General features: G+C 54.3%; 1 protein-coding gene across 2 annotated transcripts in view; it reads left to right on the top strand.

Moving 5' to 3' along the window:
* The first annotated feature begins 537 nt into the window (after window positions 1-537).
* The window catches only part of UPF1 (UPF1 RNA helicase and ATPase), a 20,137-nt gene continuing 908 nt past the window's right edge, over window positions 538-19,766 (top strand). The window contains exons 1-23 of one of the 2 annotated variants that reach the window (XM_080928892.1): window positions 538-1,002; window positions 8,628-8,767; window positions 9,483-9,572; window positions 10,766-10,933; window positions 11,272-11,452; window positions 12,172-12,333; window positions 12,781-12,865; window positions 13,036-13,134; window positions 13,415-13,523; window positions 13,609-13,768; window positions 13,845-13,963; window positions 14,202-14,366; window positions 14,443-14,557; window positions 15,105-15,248; window positions 15,502-15,715; window positions 16,576-16,693; window positions 16,951-17,107; window positions 17,632-17,774; window positions 18,132-18,306; window positions 18,405-18,486; window positions 18,892-19,053; window positions 19,134-19,351; window positions 19,533-19,655. In XM_080928892.1, coding sequence (XP_080785018.1) covers window positions 787-1,002; window positions 8,628-8,767; window positions 9,483-9,572; window positions 10,766-10,933; window positions 11,272-11,452; window positions 12,172-12,333; window positions 12,781-12,865; window positions 13,036-13,134; window positions 13,415-13,523; window positions 13,609-13,768; window positions 13,845-13,963; window positions 14,202-14,366; window positions 14,443-14,557; window positions 15,105-15,248; window positions 15,502-15,715; window positions 16,576-16,693; window positions 16,951-17,107; window positions 17,632-17,774; window positions 18,132-18,306; window positions 18,405-18,486; window positions 18,892-19,053; window positions 19,134-19,351; window positions 19,533-19,652 — 3,342 coding nt within the window. In that variant the 5' untranslated portion in view covers window positions 538-786 and the 3' untranslated portion in view covers window positions 19,653-19,655. Of the gene's footprint in view, window positions 1,003-8,627; window positions 8,768-9,482; window positions 9,573-10,765; window positions 10,934-11,271; window positions 11,453-12,171; window positions 12,334-12,780; window positions 12,899-13,035; window positions 13,135-13,414; window positions 13,524-13,608; window positions 13,769-13,844; window positions 13,964-14,201; window positions 14,367-14,442; window positions 14,558-15,104; window positions 15,249-15,501; window positions 15,716-16,575; window positions 16,694-16,950; window positions 17,108-17,631; window positions 17,775-18,131; window positions 18,307-18,404; window positions 18,487-18,891; window positions 19,054-19,133; window positions 19,352-19,532; window positions 19,656-19,766 lie in introns of both variants that reach the window. The other variant, XM_080928891.1, reaches the window with a different exon arrangement.

Genomic DNA, 19,766 nt, shown 5'->3' with positions numbered 1-19,766 from the left:
GGACCTGATCTTAAGACAAAAGAAGCGGTTATCTTCTCAGCCAAGGAGTGCCGAGGGTATCAGTGACAACCATTTGGCAGAGTCCCCGCTCCTTACTCATTTATTCAATCGATGAATACTAAAGATGGCTACGAGTCAAGTGACAGACACGGGTAACTAGGACTCAAGGAGTGCAGGTGCTTGGTCCCCATGCCACAGCCTCCACACTCAAGACCTTCTGGAGAGAGCCTCAGTCAGCACCTAAAGAACATACAGTCCTGAAGCCTGGAGGTGAGGCCATCAAAGCGACGCATGCGCATCACTAGGCAGCGGTTGGGGCGGGGCCAGTTTCGCGAGCTCAGATCCTTCAGGCGGTTGAAGTCCCGCCTCTTTGCGCAGGCGCACGGCGAGTTCCGCCCTCCCGCTCAGCTCTTAGTGCCCCGGTGCGGTTGGCTGCTTTCCGGGAGGAGCGCGCGCGCCTGCGCCGGCGTCGGGCTCGCGCACGCGCACCTGTGCCGGCGTCGGGCTCGCGCACGCGCACCGCAGCGGTGGCGGCGGTTCCTGTCCAGAGGGCTGAGAGCGGCGGTCGGCTTTGAGGCGAGCAGCGTTGCGGAGGGGCGCGGCGGCGGAGGCGGCAACTCAGAGCTCACAGCCGGCGTCCCGGCTCTGCTTTCGGAGGCCGGCTCAGAGCCCGCCGGGTTCTCTGAGCGGCGGCAGCGGCTGCTCCGGGTTACGGCCTAGGCCTAGGCGAAGCCTCGGGCTCGAGTGCGGTGAGGCGCCGGCGGAAGGCGCGGCCCGGGCGGCAGGATGAGCGTGGAGGCGTACGGCCCCAGCTCGCAGACACTCACCTTTTTGGACACTGAGGAGGCCGAGCTGCTCGGCGCAGACACCCAGGGCTCCGAGTTCGAGTTCACCGACTTCACCCTCCCCAGCCAGACGCAGACGCCCCCCGGCGGCCCCGGTGGCGCGGGAGGCCCGGGCGGAGCGAGCGCAGGCGGCGCGGCCGGCCAGCTCGACGCGCAAGTGAGTTGAGCGGCGCATGGTGGCGCCGGAAGCCGGGCGGGCGCGGGAGCTGTGGCGCCAGGTCCTAGTTAACCAGCCCTGGGCCCCTATGAACCTGCGCCAGGTCCGAGTTAGACGGCGCTGATCCGAGCTACCGACTCCAGGTCCAGTTAACAAACCTGGGTGCATGCTTCCTACTCTGGCTCCTTAAAGTCCCTATTGACCAGCTCTAGTTAGCCACTCTAGATTCCTGTTTAACTACCCAGATACCCGCCACCTGCCTTGGGTCCTTGTTACCTGTACTAGATAGATCCCTGCTACCTTACCCTGGTTCTCGTTTACTTGCCCCTTTCCCAGATCTCTGCTTCCACCCTCAGCTACCTATCCCAACTACCTCTCCCAGGTCTACTTGCCAGGCATTTTCACCTGCCTCAGGTGCCTGTTACCTGCCCTAGTCCTTGCTGCTCTGGCCCAACTACCTACCATCTCCTCTGATTCCCTGCCTCTTGTCCTAGCTACTTGCCACCTGCACCTAGTCTCTGCCACCTGTCCAGTTTTCCTCCACCGAGCTCGGCTGGACAATGACCTGCATTAGTGTTTCTCCTGTAGCACAGGATCTGCTCTGGCTCAAGGCTTAAGCCAGAGTTACCCTTACTCCCCTTCTAGGTGTATCTAAGTTGACCTACACTAGGTCTCTCTCTGGCCCTAGGTGACCTGTCCACAGTCTCTATCCTCTGGACCCACATTATCCTCCAGGGTCACCTATTTGGCTAGCCCAGCCACCCCATCTACCCTCTTGCCACTTCCATCCACCACCTCTCCACACCAGGGTTCACATTCAAGTTTGGTGGAGGGGTTACCTGGAGCAGAGCCAGGGTTTTGGCGCCTCAGGTGGAAACAGCCCACTTGGTGGCTGGTTGAGGTGGCTAGAGGGGTAGCTGCTGGTTTGCTTTTCCTTCTGGGTTGCCTGTTGCTGAAACCGGTGTTATGTAACTCCTAGGCTCTGCTTGGAAAAGTTGGGTTTGAGTTTTGTTCCTTAGAGGAAACTAAAATGGATATCACATGGGTGATTGTGCCCTGGAGAGGGACTTTTGTTTTGAATGACAGGCTGCTGGTGTAGGCATTTCAGCTTGGGATGGGGACAAGCCACCCCTAGCTCCCAGTCAAATGGTTCTCCCTCTGTGGCTTGGTGTTGGGCTCTCTCGGCTTTGTTTTCCTGTATTCTCGGGGGAGCTGCAAGCTGGAGCCACAGGTGCTCTTGTAGTCCGTCTGTACTGAGGACTGGGGAGCCACCACCAGTCTTCAGCGGTGATCTCAGACCAGAGTTCCAAGCTGGCTGGTTGAGTCATGCCTGTGGGTAGACCACCCACTTGGGCTCATTTTCAGCCCTAATAGAAAGAGAGGGCTGACTCAGCCCCTGCTGCTGTACAGGATCAGGTGTGCCTGCATGTTGTTTCTAGCTGTTTACCTTTCGTGTAAGAAGTGGGAAGAGGGCAGGTTACCTGGAGGAGTGAGTGGCCCTGAAAGGCCAGTCCTTCTGTTAGTTTCCCCACTGGTAGACCTTCCTTTCTTTATTCCTCTGGCCTCGTGGACCTGAAGAGAGGCACTGTACCGCAGGCCATGATGGCGCAGCTGGGGAGACCAGGAGTGGAAAGTGGGCTGCTTCATCTCAAGGTCTTTTAGCTCTAGCTGATGTGCCGAGCAGACTTGTGCTTTGTGTATGCTCACATGGGTGTGCCCTGCTCCTCCAGTTGAAATCATAGATTGAGCCATGAGCTGCCACCCACCCACCTGTGGCCTCTCATCACAAGGGAGGGAGGGAGGGAGGGAGGGAGTGCCTTCAGTCTTCTATTAGGAGGACCTGCATCTGTGGGCAGAAAGTGAACAGAACTGGAAAGTAGAGAAAACCCTCCCTTGCACACCCAGTGTCCTCAGCCATCAGAAACATTGCTTTTCCTTCTTCATCCTTCCAGGTGAATGGGTCACACAGCCTTTGGTCAGGAGATTCTAGGGGGCTTGACCCTCAAGCATCTCCTGTTGAGCAATGGTGGTCTCTCCCAGTTTTACTGAACCAGGGTCATGGAGCCTGCACATGTCCCTGGAAGCTGCCACCATCATTAACACCAAGTAATACCTCAGCAGCCTGAGTCTCTGCACCCCAGCCTCTCTTTAGCCACCAATAGTCCTGTGGTCTCTGTGGATGTAAATGTCCCAGGCCCTTCCTGTGTTGGATAGATGGCATAGTATACTTGTCCTGCATCTGTCATGTTTGTGCCCCAGTACTTTGGAGTGCAGACAAATGTGGGGCCCTGTTGCTGGGCAGATACTCGTGGGCAGGCTGCTGATCTGCCTGTCTCCTCAGTTAGCCACCATAACCTGAGTACCCTGTGCTGGATGTGTTGGTGTTTTCTTTTGGCAACTTGGTGGCTGCGTTGCCCAGAGCCGGAATGTGGCTGTGGGAGAAGTTAGTAGGGGAAGAAACTTGTCCTGGAGTCCCGTATCCCACTGCATGTGTGGCTGTGGATGCTGACTGGGTGGGGATTTGACTCTGAAGTTTAGAGGTAGAAGGCTGTTGGCTCAATGTTGGAGAACCCCCACTTTGTGTGAAAAGCCCTGCTGTTAGAGCCCCGACAATCCAGGTAGAGTGTGCTGGCACTGTCATGCAGTCCCTGAGATAAGACAGGCTGTTTTCCTAGCTCTTAACTCTTTCCGTTCCCTGTTTCCTTAGAGGACTGAATGGTGACTTCCATTTTCACTTGCATGCAGGCTTGTGGGAGAAACCCTTGGTCTACTGGCTGGCTACTGAGTACTGCTCTCAGGACCCATTGATGGAGATGGAGCAGTAGGGCTTGACTGTAGATGCTGTCAGGATAAGGACGAGCGGGAGGAGGCAGGCAAGTGGGACTGGGTTGCCCTTGTTATGATGTGATGGGTTTTTGGGGTCCTGTGGTAGTCTCCACTATCACATGCTCAGCACATAGGCCATCAGTGTGAAGTAACGAAAGTCAGAATGCTAGAAAGCAGGTGCCACCGTGTGCCCATACTGGATTAGTGGCTTTGGGTACCAACTTGGACTCTGATGTGTTACTGTTCTGCAGTGCCTATCACTTCCTGGTCTGTCTTCACAGGGACCTATCATCCAGTCCAGCCTCACTGTCCAATGTGGGCCATACCATACCTGCTGTGGTTCAGCCTCTTGTACAGTCCCTTTGTGGGTGTGTGGAGACCTGTCCTTGGTTAAAATGGCGAGACTCTGAGAGCAGAACTGTGGGGTGTGATTATGACATTTGTCATACTTACCCTCTTTACCCAGCTGTCTACTAGGGGAGAAATGAGCAAAGCAAACCCTTGCGTCTGTAAGTGCTCCACACCGCTGGGAACAGCTGTTGTAAAGTGAGACAGTAGTTATGAACTTTTACAGAGTTCCGCAGCCACTGTGGCTCTCTTTTGGTGTAGCTCCCTGGGCAGCACCTACACCCATGATGACCACTGGCCAGTGGTCACAGGTGAGGTCGATGGGCACCCTGAGGCCCTCACTATGCTTGTGGCTGGGACTGGCTCCACCTCTGCACCCTCAGGTGTTCCTCTGCCCTACAGTGCCTTTTTTTCCTCCTGCATGGAGGACTGGTGGAGGAAGGCCTGACAGCTGCTCATGGTGCCCACTCAAACACCGAGGAGGTGGCAGGATGACCTTTGGGGGCACCAGCCTCTGTGTTGGGTAAGAGCATGGCCAGGATGTGACTGGGATTGCAGGTACTGCCACTGCCCTGGACAGGAGGGCCTTAGGCAAGGCTTAGAGGTGAACTGGCAGAGGGTGGCATTGTGTAACTGTGATGGAGCTGTAGGGAAGCAGGGGACTCTGTGGCCATGCTGTGTGAATGCCTTTGGATATATGTAAGCTGCCTGTAAATAGAGAGCCCTCCCGTTAGTGGCAGCTGAGTCCCCCTGCCCTTCTGGGCTAAGTGAGAAAAGAGGTCCCTAGAGCCACAGGTGCCGGATTGGTGGCCCACAGCTTCAACAGTTTGGTGGTCACTGAGGTGGGATGTTCTCGTAGTTTGGAACAGTCTGTCCTAGCTCTACACAGCCTTGTCTTGGGTGGGAAGCATGCCTGCAGCAGTGCTGCTTCCTCAGGACTCAAGGGTGCCGCCCTGGGAGGGTGTGGGCTCCAGGATTCTATTCTCTCTTTGGCTTTGTGGACCTGCCCATGGATTTAGCAGTGCACTCAGATCATCCATTCTTGCCATTTTCTGCTACCTGTATGACTCCGTGTGGTCAAAGTGGATACAACTCAGCTTGAGTCCAAATTAAGGTAAAGGAAGCCACACTGGCCAGGAGTAGCCCCGCTTTATATCTCAGCATTTGTGCTTTAAAAGGTAGACATGGATTTGGGGCCTCCTAGAGGGCAGGTTCTCTTCAGGGGTGGAGCTCCTACAAGGAACAGGCTAAAAAGTGGCCCCTGGGGCCAGATAGGGATCCAAGGCTGCCCTGGCAGGTGCTGTACACCTCCAGAGGCGTTTAGCCAGCCTAGCTGAGGGGGAGAGCAGCATATGTCAACCAAGGACCTAGGGCGCCATCCCACAGACTGAAATGGTGTGCCTGTGAACCCTGGAGTATGCCTCTGGTCTGAGGTCATATAAGTTTCTTCTGGAAGCTCTGTCATAGGGTCTGAGTTCTGTGTATCTTGTAGGAATTAGTCTTCAGGCGGGTGACCCTGTTGGCCTTGATTCACTTGAGAACTTCAGGGTGGACCTAAATGTTACTGTGTTAGAGCAGACTTTCTGAGTGGGGCCTGAGAGACCTAGCCTTGGCCTTTGAATTGGCTGGGGACAGTGGCCTGACAGCATGCCTTTTAATCTGGTGAGATGGGAGCTGTGCCCTGGACTTCCCCATGGGGCAAGGACTTGTCTTCTGCTGGCCAAGGCAATAGTGTCCACTCAACCTTACTGTGTTACCTGCTGTGGGCTCTGGCCCTGTTCTGTGCCCAGGTGCTGTCCCTTAGTCTTAGCTCATCTTATTACCATCTGGGACCAGATATGTCTCTGAGAGCCTGAAGGTGCTTGCTCTTTGAGTCACAAAATGTAGTAGAGGAGGCCCAACTGTGATTTGTGACAGGGCCAGTCAGCTCAGCTTGGCCTTTGTGGGGTGCTGGAGAGTCCTGTGTTTGTCTCTCAGGGTGACCAGGGCATCCTGTCCCTTAGCTTGCATGAGGGATGTGAGCACATGTGTGCTATTAGCATCTTGGTCTCCTGGTGGTACCAGTCCCACACCTGACTGGTTGCACATGCAGAAAGGATAGCTTCCTCTCCTTTTTTAAATTTCATTTTTGGGACAGGATCTCCTGGCTATCCTGGGGGAAAAAAAAAAACAAAAAGAAAAACTATGTAGTCAGGCTGGCCTTGGACCCTCCTTGTTGACCAGTCTGGGCTTGCTTCTCCCTATCTCTTACACCACTGTAGTTGGCCCAGAAAGGCTGTTTCTTGCCATGAATTTGTGGCTGGTGTGCAGCTTAGCAGGGTGTGCCCACCCAGAATTCTCAGGGCTCCATCCCAGCTCTACCGGAACAAATAGGAACTGCCCCTTACAGCTGGTGACTTCTCTAGTAGCCAGAAGAACTTCCCTAAGGGGCTTGGTGGGGACACTCAAGGCTTTGTGGGATAAGAAGCTGAGTCAAGACCACCACTGAGATGCTTCCCTCCTTCCTTGCCCTGCTCTGTTCACCATGGTGACTGTCTGTCAGAATTCCAGGCCAGGTACCATATGGGGTGGGGAGTGGGCTCACAGATGCATGGGAAAGGGGACAGAGTAGCAGGAATCAGCTACATAGGTCACAAGGGTGGTGGCTCAGGACGGCCCCAGGATTCCACCTCAGCCCCATGTGCATGGGTAGCAGACACCTGTTCATGGCAGAGACAGGCAGAAATCGGAGCTCTTGTGTCTCTGTGGGGAGTGGAAAATGGTGTGGCCTGAGGGGAAGTGATGCTTGGCTCAGAGCAGCAGGTGTGCTGTGTGGGCAGGAGAATTGAGAGGCTGCCAGTCCCTCCTCTACTTCTTTCCAGGCCTGTGAGACCAACAGAGCCATCTAGAATAGGACCTGCCCCATTAGAGCTCAGGTCCCAGGCAGGCTCTGAGCCCTGTCTGGCATCTTCTGTATATCACCCATGCATCCCACTGCATGCTGAGGTGGGACAGAGAGTGCTAGCAAGCCTGCCATCTGCCTGTGCTTCAGCATGGCCTCCTGGAGGCTGATGTGGCTCTGGGACACTGACCTATACCAGCTTTGCTAATGCCTGGAGCTCAGAAGCAGATGACTGTGAAACTTATGAGGTTCCATCTGGGGTTTTGGGTAAGGTGAGAGTCCTAAGTGACCCATAGGACTTGGCTCAGGGAGATGAGCCAGTCAAGTTCTGTAATAGTTCTACTTATACATAAGCACTCCCTGGTATCGTCGTACACAAAGTTCAGAATGGTCATGGCTCTGGAGAAGGGCTTGTTGAGTGGCCATCGCGGGACAGGCATTTAACAATGAGAAATAATACCACTGACATGCTCACTTGAAGGCATCCATCCCAGCATCCTCTGCCTCCAATCCCTACTTGCTCTGTATCTTCTGTCACAGTTTTAAAGAGATCCTTTGCACTGATAAAATGGTGTGGTCCAGAAACTGGGGCCAGGGCTAGAGAGAGAACTGGTAGAGAACTCCTGCCTGGTACTTGTGAGACCCTGGCTCTGTCCCTAGTACTAAGGAAGATGGATCCAGAAGTTACATTGGATCTTCCTTTCTGAAAGTTTCTAGACAGCAGACCACATTCCCCTTGCCTGCCTCTAGAATCAGTACAGACACAGGGTGACTGCAACCAGGCCGAGCCCCCATGTGTCCCAGTCATAGGGTGCATTTTGGTGGTGCTGGGGATTGACCCAGGAATCCTGGCCTCTCTTGGACATGCTGTTTTTAGGGTATGAGGAATGACTGGTAAATGTCTGCATGCAGCTTGGCAGGCTCACCTCTATCTGGGAGGCGGCTGAGGGTTGAGGCTAGGGACTGGACAACATGACTGATAACCATATCAAGAGCTCACCATGGTTGGGCAGGAGGTATCTGCTCCTAGCTCTTGAGACCTGGTGCTTGGTTGGGGCTTTGCTACTTCTAGGCTCCTGAAGACACCGGTGGCTAAGTGCTGGGGGATGCTGACTTAGTGCTCTTGAGCTGAGGTTCCTGGGGTGCAGTGCTCCTTCAGTGCAGACATCTTAGGCTGTGACTTTGAGGTCCTTTGTGACTACATGTTCCTTACCATAAGGCACAACCTGGACATGTAAGGCAATAGCTTCCCAGTTTCTGCCTCAGCCTTCAGAGCCTCCATGATAGGACTCAGGCGTATGACTCTGCATTACATACACCCTAGAATGTGTGTGTATGACAGGTTTGAAACAGTCGTCTTGTTCTGTGCACCTTGGCTATGGGAACAGTTTTGGCTTGGCTGAGACTCCATGGCCAGACTGAGTGGGAAGGGAACCCATGCTGCCAGCCAGCACTGACCCTTCTATCCTTTTGTTCAGTAGAGGAGCATGAGGCTCAGCAGCACAAACATCAGGAGTGGGGCCTCTGGGTGCCCTTGGTGGCCTGCCTGGTGATACTGTGTTCTCTGTAGGTTGGACCAGAGGGCATCTTGCAAAATGGGGCTGTGGATGACAGTGTGGCCAAGACCAGCCAGCTGCTGGCTGAGCTGAACTTCGAGGAAGATGAAGAAGACACATATTACACCAAGGACCTCCCAGTCCATGCCTGCAGGTAGGCTGCAGGGCTGCTTGTTCAGAACCCTGAGCACAGTACCTAACACCCCAGATTCACAGGGCTCTGTGGGTCCCCTGCCATAGCTGCTCAGAAAGGACCCTGAAAAGCCAAGGCAAGGCATCAGGATCACATGAGGGAATTGGAGGCTTAAAGAGTTGGAATGTCCTTGCTGTGGGATACACAACTCAGCTAACTTCACCCCCAGGGCCAGAGCTTCTGTATTCACTGGGGATTTTGCAGTCCCCTACTGCCCTCTACTGGGCTAGTTTGGCCTCTTCCCTCCACACACTGATTGTCTTCCATGAAAATGGCTCTCTCCCTGCTTGACAAGTGTTTTCAGGATAAAACCGCTTTTCAGAGTCACAGGCAGGCTGTCTTGGGAGCCCTAATCCCCCTTGCCACCAGGAGTAGACTAGGGAACCCAGAGAGAGTGTTCTGGTTTGACACCTCACGCCCCAACCTGCCTAGTGCACAGCAGAGCTATGGAGACCAGTGATTCAGGGGCCTCATAGCACCTGGCCCGGGCCTGAAAGTTCCCTGGGTGCACAGTGCCTTCTGGAGTCAGGTACTCCCACAACCACAACCTTGTTAGTAACCAGCAGACTGAAGGGGGGTGGGGGACCAAGATCACCTTGTGCCTTTGTTGCCCTTACACTGCTAAACCAAATGCTGAAGCTGCAGGCCAGCACTGTTGATATTTGGGCTTTTCCAGTTACTGCGGAATCCATGATCCTGCCTGTGTGGTTTACTGTAATACCAGCAAGAAGTGGTTCTGCAACGGCCGAGGAAATACTTCTGGCAGGTAGCTAACAGCCATGCATGTGTGTTTAATCAGCTACACTAGGCTGCAGTGAGTTACAGTGAGGTTGGAGCGAAGCTGGAATGAGGTGGTGCTGGTGAACCTGACTCCCCCTTTGACTGCTGTAACTTGAAACAGATGGTGGCGTGTGAACGCTTTGACATGTTTACCCTTGATTGATTTTCTGGCTCTCTCATTATGTGAGGAGTTTGGCTTAATTCTGTTCTCGGGCTGCGCCTGTCTCTCATGAGATGAAGCTGGCACAGCCTGCCTGTCCTCGTTCCTGGGAGGCTGAGGGCATCCAGTTAGGCCAACTCACTTGATTGTTTCTAGAGCTAATGGCTCAAGATCCCAAGTCATTAGAAAGAACTAGAATTATCCATATCTCTGAGTATTTCTGCTGAGCCCAAAACTCCACACGGTTCTTCATGCTAGCTGGTGTCAGGAGACACTCCTGGAGAAAAATGGCTGACCCTGGTGTGCCTGTGTCCCACTGCCAGTAGGGATGTGGTTTGTTTCTAAGGATATTCTGTAAAAAGAATGCCACAGAAGGCTGTAGGTACCAGGTCTACAGTGAGGCAGGGTTAGCATCTTTAAAAGGTCTTAAAGTCATTTTCAGGGACCAAGACATCCCATTCTCAGGAGGAGTAAGACCTGCAAAGCCAAGAATGGCTGGATGGCCACCAGAGGGCTCTGGTGAAGGTTTCATGGGATCTTACAAAATGACAAGTGTAACTAAGAAGTCAAGAAGAGCTGGCAGAGCCTGGGGCCCTCAGGGATGAGGTGGCCAGCCAATGTGGGCCACCAATGGGGTAGGCCATGTCATATGTGGCAGGGGGAAGGGAAGCTGTGATCCTCAGGGCAGCAGCTCCTTGCTACAGAGACCAGGAGGTGACCTTTTGTAAGTAGGCATGAGAGAAGGGGCTCCTGGAAAGGAGCCGTTGCTGTGCCCCGCTGCCAGAGGTTAAGTTAGTAACACAAGCTGGGGCTAAAGAAAGTGGGAATGGAGGAAAATGTGTGAGCCAGTGGGCAGTTTCCTGCAGGCAAATGGGGTAGGACAGGGCTGCTGTGGCTTCCCAGGCACATGTGCTGATAGGCTATGAACAGTACTGGATTTTTTTGCATTGGGTCCCATGCCTGGAGGTGCTGAAAAGCCAGGCTTGGGGTGTTAACTGCTGATGGTTTTCTGGTCTCAGCCACATTGTAAATCACCTCGTGAGGGCAAAGTGCAAGGAAGTGACTCTGCACAAGGACGGGCCCCTGGGCGAGACAGTGCTGGAGTGCTACAACTGTGGCTGCCGCAACGTCTTCCTGCTGGGCTTCATCCCTGCCAAGGCCGACTCTGTGGTGGTGCTGTTGTGCAGGTGAGCTGCCTGCAGCAGGCTGGGCTGGGCTGGACAGGGACTGCTGAGACCAAATTGTGTATGTATTTTGATCAGATTAGAAAATGAACTCTGACTGGTGTGGTAATGCACACTTTTAACCTCAGCATTGGGGAGGCAGAGGTAGAAATATCTCTGAGTTGAAGGCCAGCCAGGCCTATGTAGTTAGAGCCTATCTCCAAAACAACGGAACAGAGGAAAGCAGCGAGTTGTATGAGCTGAGGCCAGAGCTGATCTTGCATATGCTGCTGCCTTCTGGCTAGTTAGAGACCTCCTGGGCTAGAATTCACACACCTCTCTTCTGTCCCACTCCTGCACAGGCAGCCCTGTGCCAGCCAGAGCAGCCTGAAGGACATTAATTGGGACAGCTCACAGTGGCAGCCCCTGATCCAGGACCGGTGCTTCCTGTCATGGCTGGTCAAGATTCCCTCTGAGCAGGAGCAGCTGAGAGCACGGCAGATCACTGCACAGCAGATCAACAAGCTGGAGGAGCTCTGGAAGGTGAGCTACCCAGAGACAAAAGTACATGGCCAGCCTCACACTGGGGCCTTTGGGAGATGGGGAGGGAAGGACATAACCCAGGGCTCTGCACGGGACATAGTGGATGATCTGAGTAGCTGGGTTAGGCTGTGTGGCAAGATTCTTACTCCAGTGAGACCTGTCCTTGTCCCAAATGACACATCAGGGCTCCAGGTTAGGTGTGCAGTTCTGCTCTGGCTAGGGGTGTCAGTTGAGTACTTTCTAACCAGGAATCCCAAGTAGTATCAGGCAGAAACCTAAGCTTGTCAAGCATAGTGTCTTTGCATTTGGGTGGCCAGGTTCCAGTTACCTCAGTTTGCCAAGGTTCTCTGCTGCCTGCCACAGTGAGGTTCACTGAGGGCAGTCAGTCCCAGGGAAGGCATGTTGGTGCAGGATATGGGAGATGGACCTGGCTCACGGGAAGAAGCCTGGGACTCTGGCACCCAAATCTGGGACTCTTGGTTGTGGGCCTGAGTATTGTACTGGGCCCTGGGGATGCTGTTGCCAGGTTTCTTAGGGGTCAGAATGGTTTTGAGGATGCCGGTGGCTATCAGGACAGTAGGCTCAGCACAGAGCCTGGCACAGTGGCTACTCTTCACCTACGAGGAGGGTTTGTGCTGAGAGGCCTTGGGTTTCTTCTGAGCTCTTGATCACTGGCTGCCGATTAAGCAAGACAAGCACAGCAGTATTCTTGGCCATAGGAAAATCCTTCAGCCACCCTGGAGGACCTGGAGAAGCCTGGCGTGGACGAGGAGCCGCAGCATGTGCTCCTGCGGTACGAGGATGCTTACCAGTACCAAAATATCTTCGGGCCACTGGTCAAGCTGGAGGCTGACTATGACAAGAAGTTGAAGGAGTCGCAGGTGATGTGGCTGGGTCTCTAGCAAAACCTCTCCCAAGTCAGGGACTCTTCCTGGGCTTGAGCCTAGATAGAACCAGGCAGATGGGAAGACCCTGTGTCTGCTTCACAGCTTTGTCTGCAGCTCCAAGAACATTTCTGGGATATGGGACCCATGCCACCAATTCCCCAAAGTGCCTTCTCTCCCCACAGAGCCTGGTGTGTGGGTCTCCTGAGGCTCTTTACAAAGCTTGGTTCAGGGACTGGCTTAGGCAGTGGGTGTTGGGGAGCGGGGAGGGGTGTCTCGGTCGCTTCTTTCCCAGATGCTGAGTTCCTGGCTGTGGGTGCTATGCACTGCACGCCGAAGGCAGCACAGCACCGGCATGGCCTTCCTAGAGGCTCTGACCTGTGGGGAGCCCAGCCCATGAATGAGTGGTGGGGCTAACTGGGCCCCTGTTTCTCATGTGTTCAGACTCAAGATAACATCACGGTCAGGTGGGACCTGGGCCTTAACAAGAAGAGAATCGCCTTCTTCACTTTGCCCAAGACTGACTCTGGTAATGAGGATTTAGTCATAATTTGGTTAAGAGGTGATTTTAAGTTTTAAAATATTTGTGACCATAAGTAGCATAAAATTCCTAGTCCCCCCTATCATGTCCCTTATGTGAACTCTGCATGGAGGCCACGGCCCTCTTGAAAATGCTAACTCTGCTGCTCCTTCCTGAAGATATGCGGCTCATGCAGGGTGACGAGATCTGTCTGCGGTACAAAGGGGATCTGGCACCCCTGTGGAAGGGGATTGGCCACGTCATCAAGGTTCCCGATAGTATCCTTTGCCACATCTGCTAGGATGATGGGTGCTGTGACAGGACCCCTGGCTGTCCCCAGGGTGCTAATATATGTGATTTCTTCCTCTCCTCTCGCTTTGTGGGACATGCACACAGTGACACCATCGTGTGAGCCATGCGCATGTGTGAATAAAACGGCCTGGGGTCTGACTACAGTAGTTCCTTTGGCTGATAACCAAGGGGAACTGGTCTAGTGACAAGCCAGAGGCCCTGTAGAAGGTAACTTTGAACAGGAAACAGACTTAACTCAGTTGCCAGATTATGGTGATGAGATTGCTATTGAGCTCCGCAGCAGCGTGGGTGCCCCCGTGGAAGTGACCCACAACTTCCAAGTGGATTTTGTGTGGAAGTCGACCTCTTTTGATAGGTTTGTGTGAAGGCCGTACCCTTGGGGACCACCTTCACCTTCAGTGTCTGTGGCCACGTGGGTTTTACGCTGGCTGTCTTTATAGGATGCAGAGTGCGTTGAAGACCTTCGCTGTGGATGAGACCTCTGTGTCGGGATATATTTACCACAAGCTGCTGGGCCATGAGGTGGAGGATGTGGTCATCAAGTGCCAGCTGCCAAAGCGCTTCACGGCTCAGGGGCTCCCTGACCTCAACCACTCTCAGGTGCCATTAGGCCCATAGGGGCAGGGTCTGTGGGGGCTGTAGACTTTGCAGCTCTGCTGATGCTCTGTCCTTGCAGGTGTATGCTGTAAAGACTGTGCTGCAGAGACCCCTCAGCCTCATCCAGGGCCCTCCAGGCACAGGCAAGACTGTGACATCTGCCACTATTGTCTACCACCTTGCTCGGCAGGGCAATGGGTAGGTGCTTAGCTGGAAAATAGATGCAGTATCACAACACAGGCACCTTGTGTGTTCCACAACCCATAGGCCTGCCTCACATGAATGAATTGAGCTGAAGGTGGCTAGGCAGGTGACAGGAAGCTTTACTTGTTTTACCTTGGCATGGCTGGACCTGCCAATCACAGGTGCACAGCTTGTCCATGGGCCCTACTGAGCTTCTCTGTGTGATGCTGACAGCCTATTCCACTCTCTACAGGCCTGTGCTGGTCTGTGCTCCAAGTAACATCGCTGTGGACCAGCTCACAGAAAAAATCCACCAGACAGGGCTGAAGGTCGTCCGCCTCTGTGCCAAGAGTCGTGAGGCGATTGATTCCCCAGTTTCCTTCCTGGCTTTGCACAACCAGATCAGGAACATGGACAGGTGAGTATCTGCTGCTTGGGGCTCAGTCAAGGCTGCACCCTGCTGCTGACATTGACTCCCACCACATTTTCTGCAGCATGCCCGAGCTGCAGAAGTTGCAGCAGCTGAAGGATGAGACAGGCGAGCTGTCATCTGCAGATGAGAAGCGGTACCGGGCGCTCAAGCGCACAGCTGAGAGAGAACTTCTCATGGTGAGTTCAGTGCCAGCCCAGGAGCCTTGGGGCTGTACCTTGTCGGCAGAGGGGCCTGAGAGACTTATCTGGGTCAGAAGCCTGGTAGACATGCCTTTGCTTTTGAGAACTTGGAGGTCCCTTGTCTCCCTGATCTGTGACCTCAGTCAAGAACATAGCTGCCACTCCTGTCAGTCTCCATTCTAGCAAACCAGTTCATCAAAACTGGATTCTCAGCCTTGGGTACCACCAGCTCAGCACTGTTCCAGAGACTGTCAGCAAAATTGTCTGCTGGGGAATGTGCTCCACTAGGCTGTGCCACTTTGCAAGTTGGTGCTCATGCTTGGGCTGCAGAAGTGGCCTGTTTACTTGTTGGGGAACTGTCTGCAGAGAGCCAGCCTGGGGCAACGAAGCAAGACCCCAGCAGAACAATTGTGTGTGCGCATCACAGGAGATCCTACAACACAATTGCTGGATGGGCATAGAGCAAGGCATTGTAGGTCCCATCCTAAGCCATCTGGCCATGGTGAGGTAGGCACATGTGCCCTGATGTCTATGTCTTCCCCAGAATGCAGATGTCATCTGCTGCACATGTGTGGGTGCTGGTGACCCGAGGCTGGCCAAGATGCAATTCCGTTCCATCCTCATTGACGAGAGCACCCAGGCCACTGAGCCTGAGTGCATGGTGCCTGTAGTCCTTGGAGCCAAGCAGGTGCGTGCCTGTCACTCATGTGGCCCTTGATATCCCCTCCTGAAGTGGTGCTGGGTGACACAAGACCTGCAAGAGGTCTTTGGAGGGGCTGTGTCCCATGTGTCCACTGCCATGTTGGTGTACTGAGCAGCTGTCTCCCCACCTGGTGCTAGTCACTCTGCTGCTTTTAGATGGTGGAGGGAGCGCTGTCCCTGCGGTAGGCACTTAGGAGCGTGGAACCTGAGGAATTAACTTGTGGGACTTCTTGCTGCAGCTGATCCTCGTGGGTGACCACTGCCAGCTGGGCCCAGTAGTGATGTGCAAGAAGGCAGCCAAGGCTGGCCTGTCACAGTCGCTCTTTGAGCGCTTGGTGGTGCTGGGCATCCGGCCCATCCGCCTGCAGGTGCAATACCGCATGCACCCTGCTCTCAGCGCCTTCCCGTCCAACATCTTCTACGAGGGCTCATTGCAGAATGGCGTCACTGCAGGTAACATTTGGGCCACATCCTCACAACCCCTCCCTACAACTTTCATGGTGCTGCTCACCCCAGCTTCTCAGGCACAGTGCTGCTGGAGTGTGTGGTAGCTCCACAGTGGCCACACAGCTGACCTGTCATGGGGTTGCTGTGACTTTCACAAGGGCCATGTGCTTTATGCTGGACAGTCCCAGCCTAGGCACCCCATGCTTAGAACAGAATCGCCCTGACTGCAGGGGTTCCCAGTCTGATATCACCATATCACATGCTCACATGCCCAGGGAAGGACAAGGTTTTCTCTTGGGAGATGTGTGATGAGACCAGGCAGGGAGGCTCTGTGAACAGGGAATTTTAGGACACTAGGGTCACCTAAAATGATTTTTGGCAGTGACCCCTTCAGGGCCTTGGCACAATGTCTGTTGGGAGGACCTTGAGGGCGTGGGCAGTAGACCTGTGGAGGCCACTGCCTATGGTATCGGGTAAGCTATAGGTGCGCTGCCACTAGCTGTGCTCCGCTGACTTGTTGGCAGCATAAAGATGTTTCTCATAAACATGGTGTAACAACTGGGCATGGCTCTCCAATTTAATCCCAGGACTCGGGCAGCAGATAGACAGGCTTTCTGGAGGACCAGCCAGAGCTACATACTGAGACCTTTTCTCAAACACAGCTTCAGCACAGTGGCTTATTTCTCAGAGTCAGTGTGGATTTGAATGTCTGAGTTTGAACTGTGACAAGGAAGATGCCTGCTCAGAGCTCTGTCTCTATGGCCCTACTATGTGGATCCAGGCAGTCCCTTTGCTGTGTGAGTGTGCCTTGAGCCCCTGGGCTTCTTAGCAGTGATGGTGACGCTTTCTGTCTTTCTCTGACACAGCGGATCGTGTCAAGAAAGGCTTTGACTTCCAGTGGCCACAGCCTGACAAGCCCATGTTCTTCTACGTGACACAGGGCCAGGAGGAGATTGCCAGCTCTGGCACATCCTACCTCAACAGGTGTGCAGCTGTGTCCCTGGTATGGAGCCACTTTCTCACCCTCGGCTCTCAGACCCAAGACCCAGAGCATCTTACTCCCTGGGTCCTTCTGCTTGTTACAGCATGTGAGGGAAAGACACGGCTCATTTCTCCTGGAGCCTCAGTAAATGGCAGGGGTGGGAAACTGTTAGTTGGCCTCCTGTGCCCCTTTTGTTACTGGAGGTCTGTCAGGCTGGGGACCTCTGAGGAGCCTGTCACTGACAGACAGATGTTCTTAGGACGGAGGCAGCCAATGTGGAGAAGATAACTACGAAGCTGCTGAAGGCAGGCGCTAAGCCTGACCAGATTGGCATCATCACCCCCTACGAGGGCCAGCGCTCCTACTTGGTGCAGTACATGCAATTCAGTGGCTCCCTGCACACGAAGCTCTACCAGGTACCTCCACCCCATGCCCAGCAGTTAGGAGAAAGCACATGAGCACACCTCATGTACAGGGCTGTCTTACACCACGGCAAGTGTGTCAGACCTTGCTGGACGTGAAAGTAGAAAGTGTCAGCACTTTGGTGACAGGAGTAGGTGGGTCTCTGGATTTGAGGGCAGCCTTGATTGTGAGCTTCGAGACAGCCAGGGCTGTTCAGTAAAGCCAAAAAGCAGTTCAGAGTTACACAGGAAGGGGCAGGACAGCTGGTCCCACTGAGGGACATGGAACTTGTAACTTGTCTGGGCATGTGACAGATGCAGAGCTTTGGCTGGTTTTTTATTGGGATTAGCATGGCCAAGGATTGCGCCATGGAGCTACTCAGTCTCTGCGCTATTGGACCTGTGGTAGCTCTGTCACTGGGGACTTGTAGCATCTGGCTGTACCATACTTAATGATGCAGCTCCCTCCTGTGCAGCTGAAGGAAGAGGCAGAAGAGCAAGGGGTTAGGCTGTGACTAACAGGACACTGTCTCATTCAGGAAGTGGAGATTGCCAGCGTGGATGCCTTCCAGGGCCGGGAGAAGGACTTCATCATCCTGTCCTGCGTGCGTGCCAATGAGCACCAGGGTATTGGGTTCCTAAATGACCCCCGGCGTCTCAATGTGGCTCTCACCAGAGCGAGGTAGGCCACCACCCACTGCTCCCATCCACCCACCAGCCAACAAGAAGCCCTCCCTTTGGTCCATTTTACCCGTATCTGTCCCGAAGTGCACATGCATGTTGGCACCCATCTTGAGAACTGGGTACTGTGGCCTGCTGCTCCACTGATTGAGGAACACAACTCCATGATCCTATAGGACACAGATGGAGCTCACGATCAGCATGTGGAGAGCTCCCACTGCCACTTACGTGCCACCTTCATGTGCTGGCCAGTGTTATTTGATTCTTAGCACCCAGCTCTTCACATTCAGGGTGCTAACCCGAGACAGTGGGGTTGAGTGGGTGTGGCCGTGGGCTCAGCGTGTTGGTTGCCATGCAGATACGGCGTGATCATTGTGGGTAATCCAAAGGCGCTGTCGAAGCAGCCCCTGTGGAACCACCTGCTGAGCTACTACAAGGAACAGAAGGCGCTAGTGGAAGGGCCACTCAACAACCTACGAGAGAGCCTCATGCAGTTCAGCAAGCCCCGAAAACTTGTCAACACTGTCAACCCGGTGGGCCAAGGGGCTGGCCTGGGACATGGGAGAGCTGGGGGTTCTTAGCCTCTGCCGCTGTTGACTGACAAATTCCTCACTCTTGTGCTGCCCTGCAGGGAGCCCGCTTCATGACTACTGCCATGTATGATGCCCGAGAGGCCATCATCCCCGGATCTGTGTATGACCGCAGCAGCCAGGGTGAGCCTTTCTGGCAAGCACCAATGTGTTTACCTTCCCATGTCCCAGTCTGAACCTGTCACCCCATGGGTGGCCTCCATCTGGAGCTAGTCCAGTAGGTGTCTGTAGTTTCTCTAGCCAGGTTCACAAGGGCCGTTCTGGCCTCTGCTGTTAGTTTGGGGTCACTTGTCTGCGTAGGCTGCCTGAGTGCTGGTGCCCTTTATTCTGTGACAAACCTGTGTCCACCTCAGCCAACCTCAGCCATGCTGGCCTTTGCTTTCTGGAGTCCTTAAAGTTGCCCACAAAGTTCATCGCGGCCTCACCAACCCTCTAGCAGCACCTGTGTGCCCGGCAGTCGGCCTTCCTCTGCTCGCCTACTTGTCTGCTCGTGTCCACTGCCCTGCATCTGAATCAAGTGTTTTGCAGGCCGGCCCTCGAACATGTACTTCCAGACCCATGACCAGATCAGCATGATCAGCGCAGGTCCCAGCCACGTGGCTGCCATGAACATCCCCATTCCCTTCAACTTGGTCATGCCTCCCATGCCACCGCCTGGGTACTTCGGACAGGCCAATGGGCCGGCTGCCGGTAAGCGGTTTTATCACCACTGCCCTGGCTCCTCTCCTAGCTGTAGAGAGAGCTTGCCATATCTCACTGCTGTCTTTCAGGTCGGGGGACCCCAAAAAGCAAGACTGGCCGTGGAGGCCGCCAGAAGAACCGCTTTGGGCTTCCTGGGCCCAGCCAGACCACCCTTCCCAACAGCCAGGCCAGTCAGGATGTGGCCTCGCAGCCCTTTTCACAGGGTGCCCTCACACAGGGTTATGTGTCCATGAGCCAGCCCTCCCAGATGAGCCAGCCTGGCCTCTCCCAGCCGGAATTGTCCCAGGTGGGCTGTCACCATCATACTGCAGAGAAGGGAGGGGGGAGGGGAAGGGGACACATGAGACCGCTAACACTGCCTCTCTGAAGTGGACTCAGTTTGCAGTATGGGCTTTGTCCTCTGGAATCTGAGGACTGGGTAGCTGTGGGCTTTTCTGGCCATGTTCACACTACCCTTTGCCTTCCAGGACAGCTACCTCGGTGATGAGTTTAAATCTCAGATTGACGTGGCTCTCTCTCAAGACTCCACATACCAGGGAGAGCGGGCATACCAGCACGGCGGGGTCACCGGGCTGTCCCAGTACTAGAAGGTAAGTGGCTTAGTGGGCTCAGCTCCCTGCACATGAGTTCAAACAGGGTCTTCCGGGCCAGACTGGGAATGTAGATGTGGGGTGTTTGTTGGTCCCACGTCAGCTGGCTCT

The sequence above is a fragment of the Micromys minutus genome, assembly GCF_963924665.1.
Source record: "Micromys minutus genome assembly, chromosome: 14".
Lineage (NCBI taxonomy): Eukaryota > Metazoa > Chordata > Mammalia > Rodentia > Muridae > Micromys > Micromys minutus.
This window is presented reverse-complemented; position numbering and strand designations above follow the sequence as displayed.